At 39.3% G+C, this 19,362-nt stretch overlaps 2 protein-coding genes across 5 annotated transcripts in view; one reads left to right on the forward strand and one right to left on the reverse strand.

Annotated features, from left to right (window-relative positions):
- LOC149131658 (uncharacterized) overlaps positions 1-19,362 on the forward strand; it is an 88,170-nt gene that overhangs the window by 3,753 nt on the left and 65,055 nt on the right. The gene's annotated exons all lie outside the window — the stretch shown is intronic.
- The window catches only part of LOC106867274 (uncharacterized), a 50,580-nt gene continuing 43,895 nt past the window's right edge, over positions 12,678-19,362 (reverse strand). For all 4 annotated transcript variants that reach the window (XM_089338284.1, XM_089338283.1, XM_089338282.1 and 1 more), the window contains 2 exons: positions 14,643-14,851; positions 12,678-13,521 (listed from right to left, as the gene is read on the reverse strand). In XM_089338284.1, coding sequence (XP_089194410.1) covers positions 12,830-13,521; positions 14,643-14,851 — 901 coding nt within the window. In that variant the 3' untranslated portion in view covers positions 12,678-12,829. The remainder of the gene's footprint in view (positions 13,522-14,642; positions 14,852-19,362) is intronic.

A 19,362-nucleotide genomic window follows, 5' to 3' on the forward strand; every position in this document is an offset into this window, starting at 1 on the left:
ACTTTTGTTAATAAATGCTTTTTTCTTACACATACACACTTAGTGCAGGCTGGAGGATTAAAAATTTAGCATGCCTAGCATAATGCTCAATGGTATTTCGTCAGGATTTGTACTTGATAGCTGTGATAAAATGAAAGAAAACATGGTAAACAAGGTTTTAAACAGAATTGATCACCGAGGGAGCAATGTTTTGTCATTTGAACCCAGCTGGTTGTTTGTTAATTTCCGTAAAAATTGTTTATTTATTTACTTTTGTTTTCATGATCTGTGGAAGGCAACATTTGCTTTGAAATGAGAGCAGAAAGTGAAAGATGTATGCACATGTATATGAAATAGAAGTGTGTGTGTGAGGGAGAGACAGAGAGAGAGAGAGTGAGTGCCACTTAGACATACATGCAAAAATATATGTGTGAGAGATACATACATCATTTTTGTAAGTATGTGTGCATGTGTGTGTCATACATGCAAAAAAATACATACATCAGAACACACACCTTCACTCACTCTCTCTCTCTCTCTCTCTCACACACATACCTACAAAAAAGATGTATGCATATGTATTTATGTATGTGTATATGAAAGATGTGTGTGTGTGTGTGAGAGAGAGAGAGAGAGAGAGAGGAACAGAGCAAGTGAGTGCCACTTAAACATACATACAAAAAAAAATACGACAACACACACCTTCAATCAATCAATCTGTCTCTCTCTCTCTCTCTCGCACACATACACACACACACATGCACATTTGGTGTGGGGTGGAGGATTAAAAATTTAAATTACAAATTTTATATTTTTCTGCTGCTTAAATCCCAGCAATGGACCGCCACATCATCATTCCATAAAATGTGTTTATGGGGAGAAAAATATTTAAAAACAACAGTATAGGCACAGGTGTGGCTATGTGGTAAGAAGCTTGCTTCTCAACCACATGGTTTCAGGTTCAGTCCCAGTGCATGGCACCTTGAACAAGTGTCTTCTACTATAGCTTCAGGCCGACCATAGTCTTGTGAGTGGATTTGGTAGATGGACACTGAAAGAAGCCCATCATTGATATATATATATATATATATATATATATATATATATATATATATATATATATATATATATATATATGTATATATATATATCAGTGACAACTCCAGCACTCGTATAAATTTAGTAAAATGAACAGGCATGTATTTGCAAGCTGATTTAATTTCTGCCAACACTGACTTCAAGCAGGTAATTGCAGCCCATAACTCAGGCTCCTTTTATTGAACCTGGTTGCAGTTCATTTATTTTTGTTCGGTGTCTGGCAGTCATCTTAGAGGTGCCCTGTGTCAAAAAATATCTTTTGTAGCAGAAGTTCTCTCGACATTGTTCACATGCATCTGACCTGGGCTCAAAAGTTACAGCCTGAGTTGTTAGCTATAATCATAAAAATTAAAAGTAATTCAAATTCAATGTTTTCTTCAAAGAATAAATTTCTATAGAGATTAGGATTTAAATTCCAATCTATGTAAAAGCTCCTGAGCGTGATTGTTGTCAGAACTGCTTGACTGGCCCTCGTGCAGGTGGCATGTAAAAAGCACCCACTACACTCTCTGAGTGGTTGGTGTTAGGAAGGGCATCCATCTGTAGAAACTATGCCAGATCAGATGGAGCCTGGTACAGCCTCTAGCTCACCAGTCCTCAGTCAAACCATCCAACCCATGCCTGCATGGAAAGCAGACGTTAAACGATGATGGTGATATACATATATATGTGTGTGTCTGTGTGTCTTTGTGTCTGTTTGTCCCCATCACCACTTGACAACTGGTGTTGGTGTGTTTAGGTCCCTATAACTTAGCAGTTTGGCAAAAGAGACTGATAGAATAAGTATTAGGCTTAAGAAATTAGTCCTGCAACCCTTCAAGGCAGTGCTCTAGCATGGTCGCAGTCAAATGACTGAAACAAGTAAAAGAATAGAAGAATATGTGACAAAGAAATGAAGAAGGTACCGAGTGGTCATGGGATGTGCAAGAAACAATAGCTAAATCTCCCTTAAATCACACACCTTTTCGTGTGGAAATTATTTTGAAATTATAAACAGAGGCCAGTTTTACCCAATTAATGGCTGAGAGGAAGCTGTCCTTGAAAGGTTGGGCAGAAATGATGAATGCCTACACTGCCTCCATTATTATTTATTGCTTGACCATCATGCCTAGCTCTAGCTACCACTCAATCAAATTAGAATGCCTATTATTTGTGTATTTTATGGAAAGAAAATATTTCAATGGTCAGTCTGCTGTCAGAATCCTGTCTGGTGGATTAGGTATGCTGTAGCTCCATGTGTAGACACACACTGAAGTTGCAGCACCTGGAATGAAATGTGTTATCAGGCACTCACAGCCTTCTACAGTCATGTGTGGAGGATCTGTCTGTTGGCTGACTCAGTTAGGTAGGTAAGGCAGTTTTTCTTTGTCTCTGGAGGCAATTGCCAAAAACGTTGTTTAGTGAACAACTCTGGAAGACATGAGAACAGACAATTTCCTCTTTGACAGATCCCTCATTGACTTTTTCAAGTTCTACTTCAAAAGGAAAGTAAAAGTTGAGAAGGAGTCATTGTCCTCAACCGAATTTATTGAAAAGTAGGTGAAAGTTGCAAAAATTGCCATAGTGAATGGCTCCACTTTAATTAAATTGGAGAAATGGAACTGGAGATGGCACTTAGCCCTGGTGTCCACAGAAAACTTTCTAAGTTCCTCAATTGTCCCATGCGGTCCTCCTGATAAAGGACCATATCACTATTACCTATCTTTTTTTTAAATACACGATACATACTTCCTTTTTTTAATTTTATGTAAATCACTAGACTTTATATCTATATTGTCTCACTTGTCTGTCACCCTGGTAGCAATTAAAGAAATCATTAGTATTATTATTATTAAAGCAAGTTGGCAGAATCATTAGCATGCTGGTCAAAATACTTAGTGGAATTTTTCTGTGTTTACAATTTGAACAAAGGATACATTCAACTTCCTAATCCACTGAGCAGATTACACTATCCTTATCCATTGACTTAAATACACTATCTAGATACAATCTGGATGACCCGCTGTGGTTGTTCCATGTCCACACTGGCTGGTACATCAGGAAAATTCAATCAAAAGCCATTAGACAGCTGGAAAATTCTGAGTAAGTTTTGAGGCTTTTGGACCACATTCTACTATTCTACTATTCTATTAATTACCCCCCCCCCCCCACACACACACACACACAATCTTTCTGTGCATTAAATATAATTTCAATCCCCAACAAGTACCAAAGAGCAATACATTCCCGGAATGTTCCTAAACACCTAAAGAAATCTGGCCTTCCAGCCCCTGTTGGAACATAAATTGTTACCAGTCTAATGACACCACACTTTCCACCACTCACATGCAGGACCACCAATCTACTGTGTGGTCCAAAAAGACTGCCCGTACTTGGAGATCTAAAGATTCTCAGAATAGCACAGTTACCTTTCCACCTGATGCCAACAGACCATGAGATGTGTCATCGATCATGGAGCTTGTGCATGCTTTCTAGTAATACTTGTCTCACCAATGACTGCCACATCTAAATTAAGCAGCCCGAAATCATTGAGCAAGTGACCTGGCTTCTAAGCTGACTCCAGGTCATGCACATTCAATCTCCTCACTCTCAGCAGTCATGTCAGTTGGAGAAAAATGGAAATTGCTTGCCTTGATTTTTGAGGAGCCAGGATGTTTCAAACCTCTCCTTGGATGAAAGTTTTTTAAAAGGCCTTTCTAAAAGTCTTCTATTCATAGTTTTTTTTAATCTCAACACTAATGGGAATTTTTCCAATATGTTTTATAAGTCAGAAGACTTCTGCCATTAGTACACCCATTCACTATTTATGCTTTCTCTCCAAGAGAAAGACAAGTGAAATGATCATCATCATCATTTAACAGCCGTTGTCCATGGACCTAAGCTTAAAATCAGACCCATAGTATCAGGAATTAACAGTCCTTTCTATAAGATTTCTTGGCTCCTCTCTAAGCTCCTAGTCCTTACTATATATATTCCCCGGACATGTCAGCGGTTCTCACGAAATCTTCACAAGACTCAAAGATATCGACCCCTCTATACTTAAAACTAACAAAAAGTTTAGATGTAGTTTCCCTCTACACCTCTGTACCCACTCTCCCAGCCATTGATATCCTCATAGACCACATCACGTATAAACAACAACTGCAGCAATGTGACCGACAAGGCCGTCAACACCAAGCATTTCCTCAGAGACCAAACCCTGAATGGCTAGCCCTTCCCTGAGAAAAGCTCTGTCCAAGAACAACACCTCTGACTATTCCAAGGAGTGCACATTACCAAGCGACCTGGAATTGTGCCAGAGGACCTATGTTGTATATGAGATCATCTGTGGCAAATGTGGTGCATCCTGCATAGGAAGCACAACAAGAAAACTGCATATATGCATTAAGGAACACATGCAGGCAGACACTTCCACGAAGAAACATCTATGGAAATGCCAGACCCGGGAATTCACAGTGCGGAACAGGAGCAACCTTAGAACAGTTTGGACTGAACAGTTTGACTTGGGCTGGTAAGCTGAGGGGCTGCACCAGACTCCAATCTAATTTGGCATGGTTTCTATAGCTGGATGCCCTTCCTTATGGCTTGTATTTCATCTCTGAGATTCTGAAGCAAACACCATGTATGTGTATGGGTGAGAGATTAATATGACAAAGTTCTGTAAGCACAGGACAGATGACTAAGATGATGGGTGTCAGAATCAGCAGAACATTGGACAAACTGATTTCTAATATATATTTGGTTATGCCTCCTTTAAATTCTGAATTCAAGTCCAGCTCAGGTCCACAAGTAATGAACCTTCATCCTGTCCATGAGAGATCATCCTCTGATCTACTTTACATTTTTAGTAGTCATAGATAATTACCATTAGTGCCATATTTAGTGAGTCAAGAAATTATAATTCATTAGAATTATATTGAAGTATGAACAAACAACTCATAATGTTAATGACTCAATCAGGTCAAGAAAAGTATGTGAGACAATATAAATAAGTTTAAAATTAAATACAATGGTTAGAACTTTGGTATTTCAATGACAACTGTGGATAGTTTCATACATCACAACCACTGTTACTCCAAGACCTTAGAAAAACTAGGGAAAATATAGGTCTATTTTTTAAAATAGACATGGAATTAGTTATTTAAATAATGACTGTTTGCTAGGGATTTAATTATAATTAAAATTTCTTAGCTCATTATGTTAAATATGTTAGTGCCCACTTTACTACTTGTTCTTCATATAGCAGATGTCCTTGGAAATACCTTCCTCCAATTATCTTACTAGGTAAAGCACTAACCCTATAGATCTTTAATTCAGAAAACGATTGATGTTTTGATATGTTGCTATTTAGTCCTGACAGAACAGCATGAATATTTGATCAAAGACATTCTAGCTGGAGGGAAGAAGTAATCATCATTTAATACCCGTTTTTCATGTTGGCAAGCTTGAGGACAGTGCCAAGTTCTACCGTCCGGTAATACCTTGTTCAATATATTCTAAGACAGTAGGGCAGCGAGCTGGCAGAATTGTTAGCACGCCGGGCGAAATGCTTAGCGGTATTTTGTCTGCTGAGGTCAACTTTGTCTTTCATCCTTTTGGGATCAATTAAATAAGTACCAGTTACACACTGGAGTTAAAGTAATTGACTTAATCCCTTTGTCTGTCCTTGTTTGTCCCCTCTATGTTTAACCCTCTGTGGGTAATAAAGAAATAAATAGATTCTAAGACAGTAGTGTGATTTTATGAAGGCTTGATTACTATTTCTAGCAGGCCAGGTCACCATATAGAGGCTCCCTCATTAGCTGGAACTATTTTTTTAAGGCAGTTCTGAATGCTGTCATCTGTATTTCCACAATACTCTTTCCTTATAGTTTACATGAAGCATTGTTATTGAAATACCAACCATAAAGTGTGATGAAAGCCACAACACACGTCTATGTTTACCTGGGGTAACTTAGCCATTTGATAAATACAGATTTGGTAAAACGAGTGCCAGAATGCAATAAGGTGGTGCCTCATCTTGGTCACAGACTGAATTAATAAAAGTAAATCTAAGCAAAGTACTACAAAGGTTCCCAGGCTAGTTATGTTTAATAAAAAAATAACTTATTTACCTCAGTTTTGCTATCATCTCTTTCAAAATAGTTGCCTTGCATGGTAGTACACCAGTTCCAGCATTCCTGCCACTTCTGGAATCTAGCTTAGAAGTCATTTTCTGTGAGTCGAGGACCTTCTGCGATTTGCTCTTGATCTCACCAATGGTGTTAAAACGACAACCTTTGAGCTGTATTTTCATCTTGAGGAAGAGATGGAAGTCTGCAGATGCTAAATCTGTCAAATAGGGTGGGTGCAGAAGCGATACCATGCTGTTTTTGGCGAGGAACTCATGAGCAGGAGAGCTTGGTGACAGACAGGTTGCATTGTTGTTGTGAAGAATCCAATTCTGGTTGCTTTCATCAAATTTTCTCCCTCAAACTCTTCAAAATGTCATTGATTGTCCTCCAACAATCCTCATGCACAAGCTGATAAGTTTTCTCCACATTTCCAGGGATGAAACATGTAGAATAAGGGTAAGAAACTATTGGTTGGGTCTCCTGCTACAAGAAATCTGTTTCAGTTTAATGATAGAACGACTTCAGACCCACGCATACTGATGAATAGATTTTTTCATATTTTCTGATTTACTTTTTTGTTGTTGCAAGATTATTTTGACTGAATATTTAAATGTCTGAGATAAACTGTTTTTAACAAGATTATAATTATTCAAACTGTACATATGGCAATAAGGCAGTGAAGTGGTAGTATTGGATAGACAGTCTAATGCTATATGTCCAGGCTCTCAGCATTCAAATTCCACTGATGTTAACATAACCATTCTATCTCTCTGAGGTAGGTAAATTATTAGCTATGTACTGGAGCATATTCTTTTCTCCCTCTTAAAATCATTGCGTTCTGGGGAGCTACTAACAGCATCCTTTCCCCAGCAATAGAGAAAGGTTGAGTAAGGACTTGCAGCTTCTCACAGGAAAGCTAATATGCAACTAGAACCATTGAAAGACAGAGTGACAACACAAAATAGGAATAAATCATCAGCTGTTGTGAGGGTAAAAGGGTAATAACAATATAGAATTCCAGAAATAAAAAGGAAACAGTGAGGGAGCCACTAAAGGGTTGTTTGATAAGCTAGAAATAACACTCAAATCTCTTTATCATTTGAAAAAGTGAAAGACACGTTAGTGTAGTCTGAGATGTACTTTGCTAGGGGGAAAAAAAAGAAGGAATGGTCATAGCTAGAATATTTTTGATGCACAGGACCAAGAACAAATAAGATAGCTGATGATGATCAGAAAGATCAGATAACTAAAACAATCATCATCATCATCATCGTTTAACGTCCGCCTTCCATGCTAGCATGGGTTGAACGATTTGACTGAGGACTGGTGAACTAGATGGTTACACCAGGCTCCAATCTGATTTGGCAGAGTTTCTACAGCTGGATGCCCTTCCTAATGCCAACCACTCCGAGTGTAGTGGGTGCTTTTATGTGCCACCGGCATGAAGGCCACTCAGGTAGTACTGGCAACGGCCACATTCAAAATGGTGTGTTTTATGTGCCACCTGCACAGGAGCCAGTCCAGTGACACTGACAATGATCTCGCTTGAATGTCTTTACACGTGCCAGGAAGGCAACGCTAGACACAGGTGCCATCACAATTTCGCTTTTGCTTGCCCCTACAGGTCTTCTCAAGCCGAGTTTTGTGTCCAATGAAGGAGACGACGTTGGCATAGGTGCCAGTCGTCGAATTTAGTTCGATTTCAATTTCACTTGCCTCAATAGGTCTTCGCAAGCGGAGTTTAGTGTCCAATGAAGGAAGGTACGCATAAGTGGGCTGGCTACACCCCTGGCAGAGGCCTTGGATTTAGGTCTCACTTGGCTTGCCGGGTCTTCTCACGCACAGCATATCTCCAAAGGTCTCAGTCAGAAGTCATTGCCTCGGTGAGGCCCAATGTTCAATGGTTGTGCCTCACCACCTCATCCCAGGTCTTCCTCTTCCACAGGTTCCCTCAACTGCTAGGGTGTGGCACTTTTTCACACAGCTATCCTCATCCATTCTCGCCACATGACCATACCAGCGCAATTGTCTCTCTTGCACACCACAACTGATGCTTCCTATGTTCAACTTTTCTCTCAAGGTACTTACACTCTGTCTAGTATGCACACTGACATTACACGTCCATCAGAGCATGCTGGCTTCGTTTCTTGTGAGCTTATGTATGTCCTCAGCAGTCACAGCCCTTGTTTCACTGCCATGTAGCGTGGCTGTTTGTACACATGCGTGATACAGTCTGCCTTTTACTCTGAGTGAGAGGCCCCTTGTCACCAGCAGAGGTAAGAACTCTCTGAACTTTCCCCAGGCTATTCTTATTCTAGCAGCTACACTTTCAGCGCACCCTCCCCCACTACTAACTTGGTCACCCAGATAGCAGAAGCTATCAACTAAGTCTAGTTTTTCTCCCTGGAAAGTGGCCAGAGTTGTTTTCTGCACATTTTCAGTGTTTATTGCTCCTGAACATCAACCCCATACAAAAGCTGACTTCTTAGTTAACCTTCCTTTGATATTGCTGCATCTCTTATGTGTCCATAGCTTGCAGTGGGCACATCTTATAGAGTTTCTACCTTCGCCTTTTCTACAGATTGAGCAGGGCTGTCTACCTGAAGGGGTTTGTGTTTTGTCTACCTTCCTACTTATTAGGACTTTGGTTTTAGCTAGGTTGACTCCAAGGCCCTTCAATTCTAGTCCTTGCTTCAACACCTGAAACTTCTCCTCTAGTTCTGATAGTGACTCAGCAATTAGTGCAAGGTCATCAGCATAGAGGAGCTCCGAGGGGCATCTTGTCTTGAATTCCTCTGTTATCGCCTGGAGGACTATGATAAATAGGAGGGAGCTGAGGACTGAACCTTGGTGGACTCCTACCTCTACCCGGAATTCTTCACTGTACTCGTTGCTAACCCTCACCTTACTGACAGTGTCCCTGTACTTGGCTTGCACAGCTCTCACTAACCATTCATCTATCCCTAGTTTCCTCATTGACCACCAGATAAGGGATCAGGGCACTCTGTCAAAGGCTTTCTCCATGTCAACGAAAGCCAGGTAGAGGTTTATCTTTGGCTGGGTATTTCTCCTGCAGCTGTCTTACCAGAAATATAGCATCAGTGGTGCTTTTCCCTGGCACAAAACCAAACTGCATCTCATCTAAACTGACTCTCTCCCTAATTAGTTGGGCTGTGACCCTCCCCGTGACTTTCATTACCTGATCTAACAACTTGATACCTCTGTAATTATTTGTATCTAAAGCGTCACCTTTACCTTTGTAGCAGTTGGCTATGGTACTGCTACACCAGTCATTGGGTATGACTCCTTCATGTATCACCTGGTTAACAATACGGGTGACTAGGCTATAGCCTACACTGCCAGATATTTTGAGCATCTCTGCAGAGATTCCTGATGGGCCGGGGGGCTTTCCCTGTCTTCATACTCTTTATAGCCTTATCTACCATGGTACTGTCAACTCGAATCTCTGGTCCCTCTGTTGGGTTGACATTCGGCAGACTCTCTTTCTCCCATTCATTCTCTTTATTGAGCAACCTTTCGTAGTGGCGTCTCCAAACCTCTTTCTTTGCAGCCTCGTTTAGTGCAAGTGTATCATCATCCATGCGAACACATTTCTCTCCCACAACTTCCTGATTCTCTCTCACACACTGTCTTGCAACACAAAATACCTCAAGTCTTTGGTCCTCACGGCGCAGAACATTGGCAAATTTTTTCTTATCTGCTTCCCCTCTGGCTAAATAAACCTGTCGCTTAGCTTCCCTTCTAGCAGTCTGATACAATTCCCTGCTACCACCGTTTTTCCAGTCCTTCCAAGCCTGTTTCTTTTGTCTAATAGCCCTGTCAACAACATTGTTCCACCACCACGTTATTTTGGGTTGAGAGGGGACTTTGCACCATATGTTGATGCAAATATTTAAATGTTCCATCAATATTAGATAATACTAGTAGTCTGAAAAATTAATTACATTTGTTTTGTTGCTCAGTCTTCAGCAACATCATCAGATAGATGCTGATAGAGATTCTGCAGTTGCTCAATGCACAAGAAATAGCAACCAAATCTCCAAATTACATCATCATCATCAGTATTTTGCAAGCACTTTTCCATGCTGCCATGATTTGGACAGTTTTTCTGAGGCAGTGTATTATGACTGGATACTCTTCCTGTTGCCAACCTTTAGTCACCTTTAACAACATGCATGAGCATGGAATATCAATTCTAAAACTGAGATAGACAAGAAGTACATATTGGACAATTTAGTGTCTGATAAACAATGGTCATGACTAAAATACCTTTGATCACAGATCTGTATGTTAAGTGATCAAACAACAACACTCATGTGCTCAACCTGGGATTGAACTTGTGAACTTCATTCAATTCCAACAGTTTTATCAACAATACCACTGACAAGTTGAACTACCTTGTGAATCAGAGAATGCCAAATATTTGGAGACATGTGAGGAATGGGGACAATAGTTCTACAGAGTTTTTACATACCAGTTCACTGTTGATATTTTTTCAAAAACTATTTTGTTACCAGATTTCTGTTAAACTACACTGTCTGTTTTTGAAAATAATGAAGAATTTAGTAAAATGACTTTGTTATTATTAAACTGGTGCTTGGAGAATGACATGAAACTTTAACAAGAGGTTTTAATTTAGATCATTTCAAAACAGGAAGTTTGTATCATAGAATAAAGATGGTCTCAGTTGGGCTGGTACCTAAAGGATGAAGGAACATGAGGATTACAAGTAAGAAGCTGTGGGCTGTGGCTCTTCACTGATAGAACATTACTTTGTCAAAATTAGGTGGCTTACTAGTGTTAACTGTTTTAACCTTTCAGCATTCAGATTTCTTTGTCAAATGAATTGCTTACTTATTCACATTGTTTTGAAATAATCCTGCATTATCTTGTAGCTTTGAGATTTCAATGGGCCAGATTAAATGCTAAAGAGTTAAGGCACTTAACATGTGGGATGATCACCAATAAAATGTGCTCAATTTAGTGGTGTACTTGGTGGTACGCTATGGTCTAGACTTACGTTATCCCTATGATCAAGTTTATTCTGTCTCCATCCCTATTATATTTTTTTACTCACAATTTACCCCAGACTATATTATTCAATGTGTCAATTCTGATTGAGCAGGTAGTGACCCCTAAGTATGAACTGCAGATTTGTTTCTTCAGATATACCTTGCCTACTGCAGACCCTAGCATGCAGTGATGAATGCCTTAAAATGGATGAATATATTGGTGCACAAACAGAAACTAATGGTAGCACTAAATGTTCACTGACGATATTGTCTCATTGATTGGACACAATGTCTTGTGCATGTTATGACACAGCAAGCCTTTGCTGTGTCATAGACACTGACTGCAATAGCTGGAGCCTTTACATTCCTCTGACCCAATCCTTTTTCGTCAAAATGTGAAATTTCTGGAATACCTTTACTTCTCATGTCCTTTTTTTTTCCAAATGTGCAACAGTTTAATAGGAACATTCATAGTGACATAGCAACTATTAAAAAGAAAAAAAAAACTGTCCTTCTTTTCAATGTACTCTAGGATGTATGTGTGTAACAGCAACACAATCTCTGATATGGGAGAGTGTCCCATTGTAAGCATTATATAACCTTTGTAAAGAAACAGATTTCAACCTGATTTTCTGATCTTAAGAAAGAAGACAGGTCTTTGGGATATAAATTTGATTACGTCATAACTAAGTAAATTGAATATGATGAAAAAATACAAGGCAAGATAGGAGCAAAATCTTGGAAAAAAGATCATTTCTTTTTTATCAAAAGAAAATATATATACGAAAACACACACACACACATGCAATTGCACGCACATGCATGTACACAAAACTTATGCAATATATATATATATATATATATATATATATATATATATATAGTCATAAATGACAGAGAAATATTTAGATGAATCTTTATTTAATGATAAAAATCCAAATATCTAAATGTCGTGATATTTGGATTTTTTATCGTTAAATAAAGATTCATCTAAATATTTCTGTCATTTATGACTATATACACTCCTTATTCTACTCTCTTGTATATTACTATATATATTATATATGGTTTGTATAATGACACATTAAAAAACTTTTTTATGAGTACTAGCACATTACTTGAATCCATATATTGTGATTTTATATATATATATAATGTATATATCAGTAGACACAAATGCTCAAACACAACTACACACATACACTATATAGATTATATATACAAGTAGATACAAATGTTCATGCATCATCATTATCATTTAACGTCTGCCTTCCATGCTGGCATGGGTGGGACATGCACTATAATATTAACATATATATATATATATATATATATATATATATATATAAATGCATATTTGAAAGTATACGCAGTGTAAGATATCAAGTAAATGATTCATTAAGAACTTATGACAAACACACACACAAAAGGAAACAGACAGAAGATAACCCTGTTTTAATAACAGAGAAATAAAATCTTTTCTTTTAATATTCAATAAACTGTATTCTTTAGTCATTCTTTTCTTCCCAACATGATCCTTAAACCTGACTTCCTCACTCACAAGCTACCAATTAAAAACTAATTGAAGTGAGTACTAAGGTGAAGTTAAGTACTTAGGTATTGTTCTGTAGTTGCATTAGCTAAGAGATTGATAGCTGAGAAGTCCACAGTGGTAACCACTTGTTGGCCAGTTTGTTCATCCCTTGTGATTAGGCTTGGATCAACAGTGATCTGGTATACCTCTGTTGCAGTGTGCTGCCCACAGTCCTCACTTGGGATGGTTGTAAGGTGATGGGTGGTAGTTGCTGAAGTGGAGTGAGCCACCTCAGACTCAGCAGCAGCAGCTGCTGCCACCACTGCCTGCTGCTCCAGTGCCTTACACTCTTCATCTGTGACATTTGCTGATGTCACAATGTATGTCATGACAGGTGCTGTGTTGTCTTCCACTGTGACTGTCTCATTTGTTACTGCTTCTTCCTCTAACACCGACGCAGCTGCTGCCGCTGCTAGCTTGTCTGCATTATCATTATCATCATCTCCAGTTGTTGGCAATGCCACACCTTGCAATTCTAAGGAACTCCCAGCATCCTGCACAAGTTTGTGTCGTCGCACATGGCGGTAGTATGTGGACATATCATAGAAGGAGAGGTTACACATTTTGCATGAATAAGGCTTGGTCCCTGTATGTTGGTTAAGGTGTTCCTTCAGATACTGAAGTCTAGTGAATGTCTTTGGGCAGAGGTTACACAGAAATGGTCGTGCTCCAGAGTGTTTCAACTTGTGACGCTGCAGATCTCCTGCAAGGAAACAAAAATAACAAGTATGACAACATTAATACAGCAATAAATAACAGGAGTATTGTGCTAATGATAATGGTGGTGGTGAACATGTTGGTAATGATGGTGAAGATGTTGGTTAAATAGGTGAGCTCTGTATAATTAGGCCTTAGGTTAACAGCATTCCCATCATGACCACAATATCTAGATTTTTAAACATAATACATTTAGGACTATATTAGTCAATGTTTTTTTTTTTTAAGATAGCAAGATATGATTTGAGGGATATTTTGCTGCTATCTCTAGTTTGTTAAGCACAGAATTTCTTTCATTGGTTTACATGTGTATGCTGAAGTCGTTGGTGATGATGGGACATCTTTCAGTCATAACTACAACATTAAAACAAGGTGGGGCATCTTTCAATACTCACTTAACATTGAAATAAAACAGGATATCTTTTAATACTTGCTAATTATGCTGGCACAAGAGGGACATCCCTGTACGTTAAACAACAGTAGTAGTAATCTAACTTTGTGTAACTGAGTTGTTGAATGAATTCCAGATGAAGCACATGATGTGTTTGTTGGAGTAAGTGTTGCAGTATTGCCATAGCTAAATCAACAAAAACTCCTGATTGAGCCAAATCCCTACATAACAATACTACTTATCAAACAAAACAAACATACACAAGCCACTGAAGAGGACCTGTATGTAGTCACTCAACATCTTATATATAGCAATCATATCTCCCTCAAATCACATTCTACTGTCCTTGAAGAAAGGTATATTGAACAATGTAGTGCTTGATAAAAAAAAAACCAAAATACGCAAGGTTGTCATTGCTGGAACACCTTTGTAAGTTAGATCAGGACTATCCAGGACTAAACAATAATGACTCAATGGAGGAGTAACCAAGTCATCACCTGATCAGCTAGAAACAGCAGCCAAATCTCCCTCAAACCTCAAACCACATTCCACCATCTAAAAGAAGGGCACATGCCATAGTGTAATTCAAAATGCCTGAACAAAATGGAAAACAAGATGGTCATATTTGAAACATCTCTGATTATAAATATGTTCAATCAGTACTGACCTAGAGTTAAGTAACAACAAAACAAGTAAAATGAACATGTTCAACTAACCTTTAGTAAAAAATGATGCATTACAGTCAGTCTCAGGGCATTGAAAGGTTCGATGATTTAAATGTCGCTTCTGATGTAAACGCAGCTGAGATTTCTGACGGAAGGCTTTACCACATGTATCACAGAGGTGCCCTTTATGACCTGTGTGGAGGTAAATGTGTGTCTGCAGGATTCCTGTTTGGGCAAATCCACGACCACAGATCTTACACCTGGAATACAAGGCATATATGTATTTAATGATAAGCAAAGGTATGGTTGTTTAGTTAACCCTTTAGTATTCAGTAACATGTAATGCTTATTTACATTGTTCTGAATTAATCATGCATTATCTCACAGCTTCAAAATTTTGATGATGTGATTATTTATATTCAGTATGACATTGTAGGGTAGGTGTTAGAGGCTGGATCTGATTGGCTAGCACATAAAACAGGTGGCATATTTTGACTAAATATTGCCGATGTAAATGCTAAAGAGTTAAGAAATTCACTTCAAAACCATGAGGTTTATGGTTGTTCAAACTTTTGTAGACATTGTCGACTGGATTTCTGTTACAGCTATAGTGATTAATGCTTTCTAAGTGAAATTTGATAGAAACTAGAAGCTTAATATTCATTTGTTAACACTTAGCAGTAGTAGGTGTGTTAAATTAGAAACAACTAATGAGCTAGTGTCTACATAGCAACAAACAGTTGCTCCACAGAAATGGGAGTGGTTAACATTTTCAAGTACTAGCAGCTCCATTATTGTTACATGGCAAGGAATTCATAATTCAGATGACATTCTTGGTGATAAGATACCAGTTAAAAGATCTGAGTATCACCAGTATGCTATAAGCAAGTATAATATTGGTAAAAATAGAAACAGAAAAATAAACAAAACAATAAGATGATAAAAAATTAAATGTTAAAAAATATGTACATCATCATCATCATCGTTTAACATCTGCTTTCCATGCTAGTATGAGTTGGACGGTTTGACTGAGGATTGGCAAGCCAGGAGGCTGCACCAGGCTCCAATCTGATCTGGCAAGGTTTCTACATTAGGCCTTCCTAATGCCAACCACTACAAGAGTGTCATGGGTGTTTTTTACATGCCACCAGCCAGTCAGGCGACACTGGCATTGGTCACACTCGAATGGTGCTTTATACGTGCCACCGGCAGTGGCACTGACCACACTCAAATGGTGCTTTTTATGAGCCACTGGCATCAACCATCCTCGAATGGAGCTTTTTACGTGCCACCAGCATAGGTGCCAGTCATGTGACACTGGCATTGGTCACACTTGAACAGTGCTTTTTATGTGCCACCGGCACAGGTACCAATCGAGCAGAACTGGCATCAGCCACAACTATGATTTCACTTGGCTCAACAGGTCTTCTCAAGCACAGTGGGTACTTTTAAACAGGCCAGTTATGTGATACTGGCATCAGCCATGATCTCACTTGGCTTTCCAGGTCTTCTCAAGCACAGCATATCGCCACAGGTCTCAGTTGCCTGTCATTGCCTCTGTGAGGCCCAACGTTCAGAGGTCGTGCTTCACCACCTTATCCCATATCTTCCTGGGTCTGCCTCATCCACAGGTTCCCTTCACTTAGGGTGTGACACTTCTTCACACAGCTGTCCTCATCCATACGCAACACATGACCATACAAGTGCAGTTGTCTCTCTTGCACACCACATCTGATACTTCCTATGTCCAACTTTACTCTCAGGGTGCTTACACTCTGTATTGTATGCACACTGACATTACACATCCAACGAAGTATACTAGCTTCGTTTCTTTCAAGCCTATGCATGTCCTCAGCAGTCACAGCCCATGTTTCACTGCCGTGTAGCATGGCTGTTTTCACACAGGCATCATACAGTCTACTTTTCACTCTGAGCAAGAGGCCCTTTGATACCAGCAGAGGTACTCTCTGAACTTTGCCCAGGCTATTCTTATTCTAGCAGCTGTGCACTCAGAGCATCCACCCCTGCTACTGACTTGGTCACCTAGGTAACAGAAGCTATCAACTGGCATGTAATGGAAGCTGTTTCCTGCACATGTTCCCAGTTAACCTTCTTTTGATATTGCTCTACTTCTTGTGTGTCCATAGCTTACACCGGGTGCATCTTATGGAGTTTCTACCTACACCTTTTCTACATATTGAGCAGGGCCGTCTACCTGAAGGGATTTGTCTGCCTTCCTACTTACTAAGACTTTGGTTTTTGCTAGATTGACTCTAAGGCCCTTCGATTTTAGACCTTGCTTCCACACTTTCTTCTCTAGTTCTGGTAGTGACACAGCTATTAGAACAAGATCATCAGCATAAGGAGCTCTCAGAGGCAGCCTGTTTTGAATTCCTCTGTTATTGCCTGGAGGACTATGATGAATAAAAGGGGGCTGAGGACTGATCCTTCATGAACCCCTACTTCTACCTGGAATTCTTCACTATACTCATTGCCAACCCTCCCTTACTGACAGTGTCCCTGTATCTGGCTTGTACAGCTCTCACCAACCACTCATCTATCCCTAGTTTCCACATTGACCACCAGGTAAGGGATCAGGGGACCCTGTCAAAGGCTTTTTCCATGTCAACGAAAGTCAAATACCGAGGTTTATCTTTGGCTAGGAATTTCTCTTGCAGCTGTCTTACCAGAAATATAGCATCAGTGGTGCTTCTCCCTGGCACAAACTGAAACTGCATCTCATCTAAACTATCTCTCTCCCTAATTAGTTGGGCTATGAACCTCTCCGTGACTTTCATCACCTGATTCAACAATTTGATACCTCAAATTATTCCTCTCTAATGTGTCACCTTTACCTTTATAGCAGTTGACTATAGTGTTGCTACACCAGTCATTGGGTATGACTCCTTCATGTACCATCTGGTTGACTATATGGATGACTAGATTATAGCCTACACTGTCAGATATTTTAAGCATCTCAGTAGTGATTCCTGATGGGCCGGGGGCTTTCCCCGTCTTCATACCCTTAATTCCTTTATCTACCAAGGTACTGCCAATTTGAATAGTTGGTCCCTCTGTTGGGTTGACATTTGGCAGACTCTCTTTCTCCCATTCATTCTCTTCATTTAGAAACCTTTCATATTGGTGTCTCCAAGTCTCTCTCTTTGCAGCCAAGTGAGCCATCATCCATGCGGACACATTTCTCTCCTATGACATCATGATTCTCTCTCACACACTGTCTTGCAACATGAAACACTTCAAGTCTCTGGTCCTCACCACACAGAACATTGGCAAATTTTTTTTATCTGCTTCCCCTCTGGCTAAATAAACCTGTCTCCTAGTTTCCCTTCTGGAGATCTGATACAGTTTCCTGCTACCACCACACTTCCAGTCCTTCCATGCCTGTTTCTTTTCCCTAATGGCCCCATCAACTACATTGTTCCACCACCACGTTACCTTAGGGACTTTGCACCAGCCACAGATATGGTCAGTAGCCCTCAACAGATTGTCCCATAGGAACCTCCGGTTGTTCTCCACATTGTGTGATGCTATATCCACTTTTTCATCAAAAGCTTCAAGTAATACGTCTTTATATCTCTGTCCATTCAGAGGATCCTTAAGCTTCCAGACCCTTCTTTTCCATGCTGGTCGTCTTCTGGACAGCCATTTAGCCCTGATCCTGAAGTCACTAACTCCTAACCTATGTTGGGTGCATTTTTCACCTGGGAAAGATTTGACATTTATAAGTAGCCATATTTCCCATTTACTGGCAAGAATGTAGTCAATTTGATAAGTGTGCCCACCAGACTGGTAGGTGAACAGGTGACTGGCAGGTTTCCTAAGTTCGCCGCAAACATTTTTGCCTCAGGATTTTTGGCAATAGGAAAGTTCACCGCAAGACAAAAGATGAGTTGCTTCCCTTGGTATATAATTGTTTCAACCAATGAGTAAAGCAATTTCTTAACTTACTTAAAATTTCTTTATTCGTTCAACAATATTTTTTTAATGTAGCCAACCTATTACAATGGTCTATCAAGCGGGAACTAGCAGAGGCGACATGAAATTAGTTGATGATCCTTACTTTGGTTATAGTATGAATAGAGAATATGATGAAAAAACCTATTAGAAATGTGAAAATAGAGAATGTAAAGCAAGAGTGCATACCATGCAGGAAAATGATAATTTATCTCTACATAAAACATTCAGCAAGCATTGCCATCCTTCTCATCCATCAAAACCAAAAGTTTACATTGCAAAAACAAAATTGAAATTACTAGCCACTAATTCACAAACTTCTGCATGGTCATTAATTGCAGAAATTTCATCTAATTTAGATGATGCATTCTCACTGATACCAACGTCATCGCATTTGTCTCACAATATTAGAGGTTGGAGGCAAAATGTTTATTAAAACAAAACACACGGGTGAATTGAATCTCATGGTGTGAAGAATCAACACAACGTGTGGATGAAGTAAAACATAACACAACATGCAGTTGTCATGGTAACAAGCTGTTAATGCCTTGCTGTCTGTTGATTGGCTATAAGTACCCAAATTTTCCCAAATGTAATTCCAAATAACATCAGATCCCTTAATTTACGATACACCATAATTGAAAACAATCTGAGGAAAATTAAAGGGGGATAATTTTGCGAATGAAATTAACTAGATCCAATTGCTTTACCCCTTCTTATTGGTTGAAACAATTATATACCAACGGGGCAACTCATCATTTGTCTTGCAGCAAACTTTCTTACAGCCCAAAATCCT

This window comes from Octopus bimaculoides, chromosome 20 (assembly GCF_046866305.1).
Source record: "Octopus bimaculoides isolate indiv1 chromosome 20, ASM4686630v1, whole genome shotgun sequence".
NCBI classification, from domain to species: Eukaryota; Metazoa; Mollusca; class Cephalopoda; order Octopoda; family Octopodidae; genus Octopus; species Octopus bimaculoides.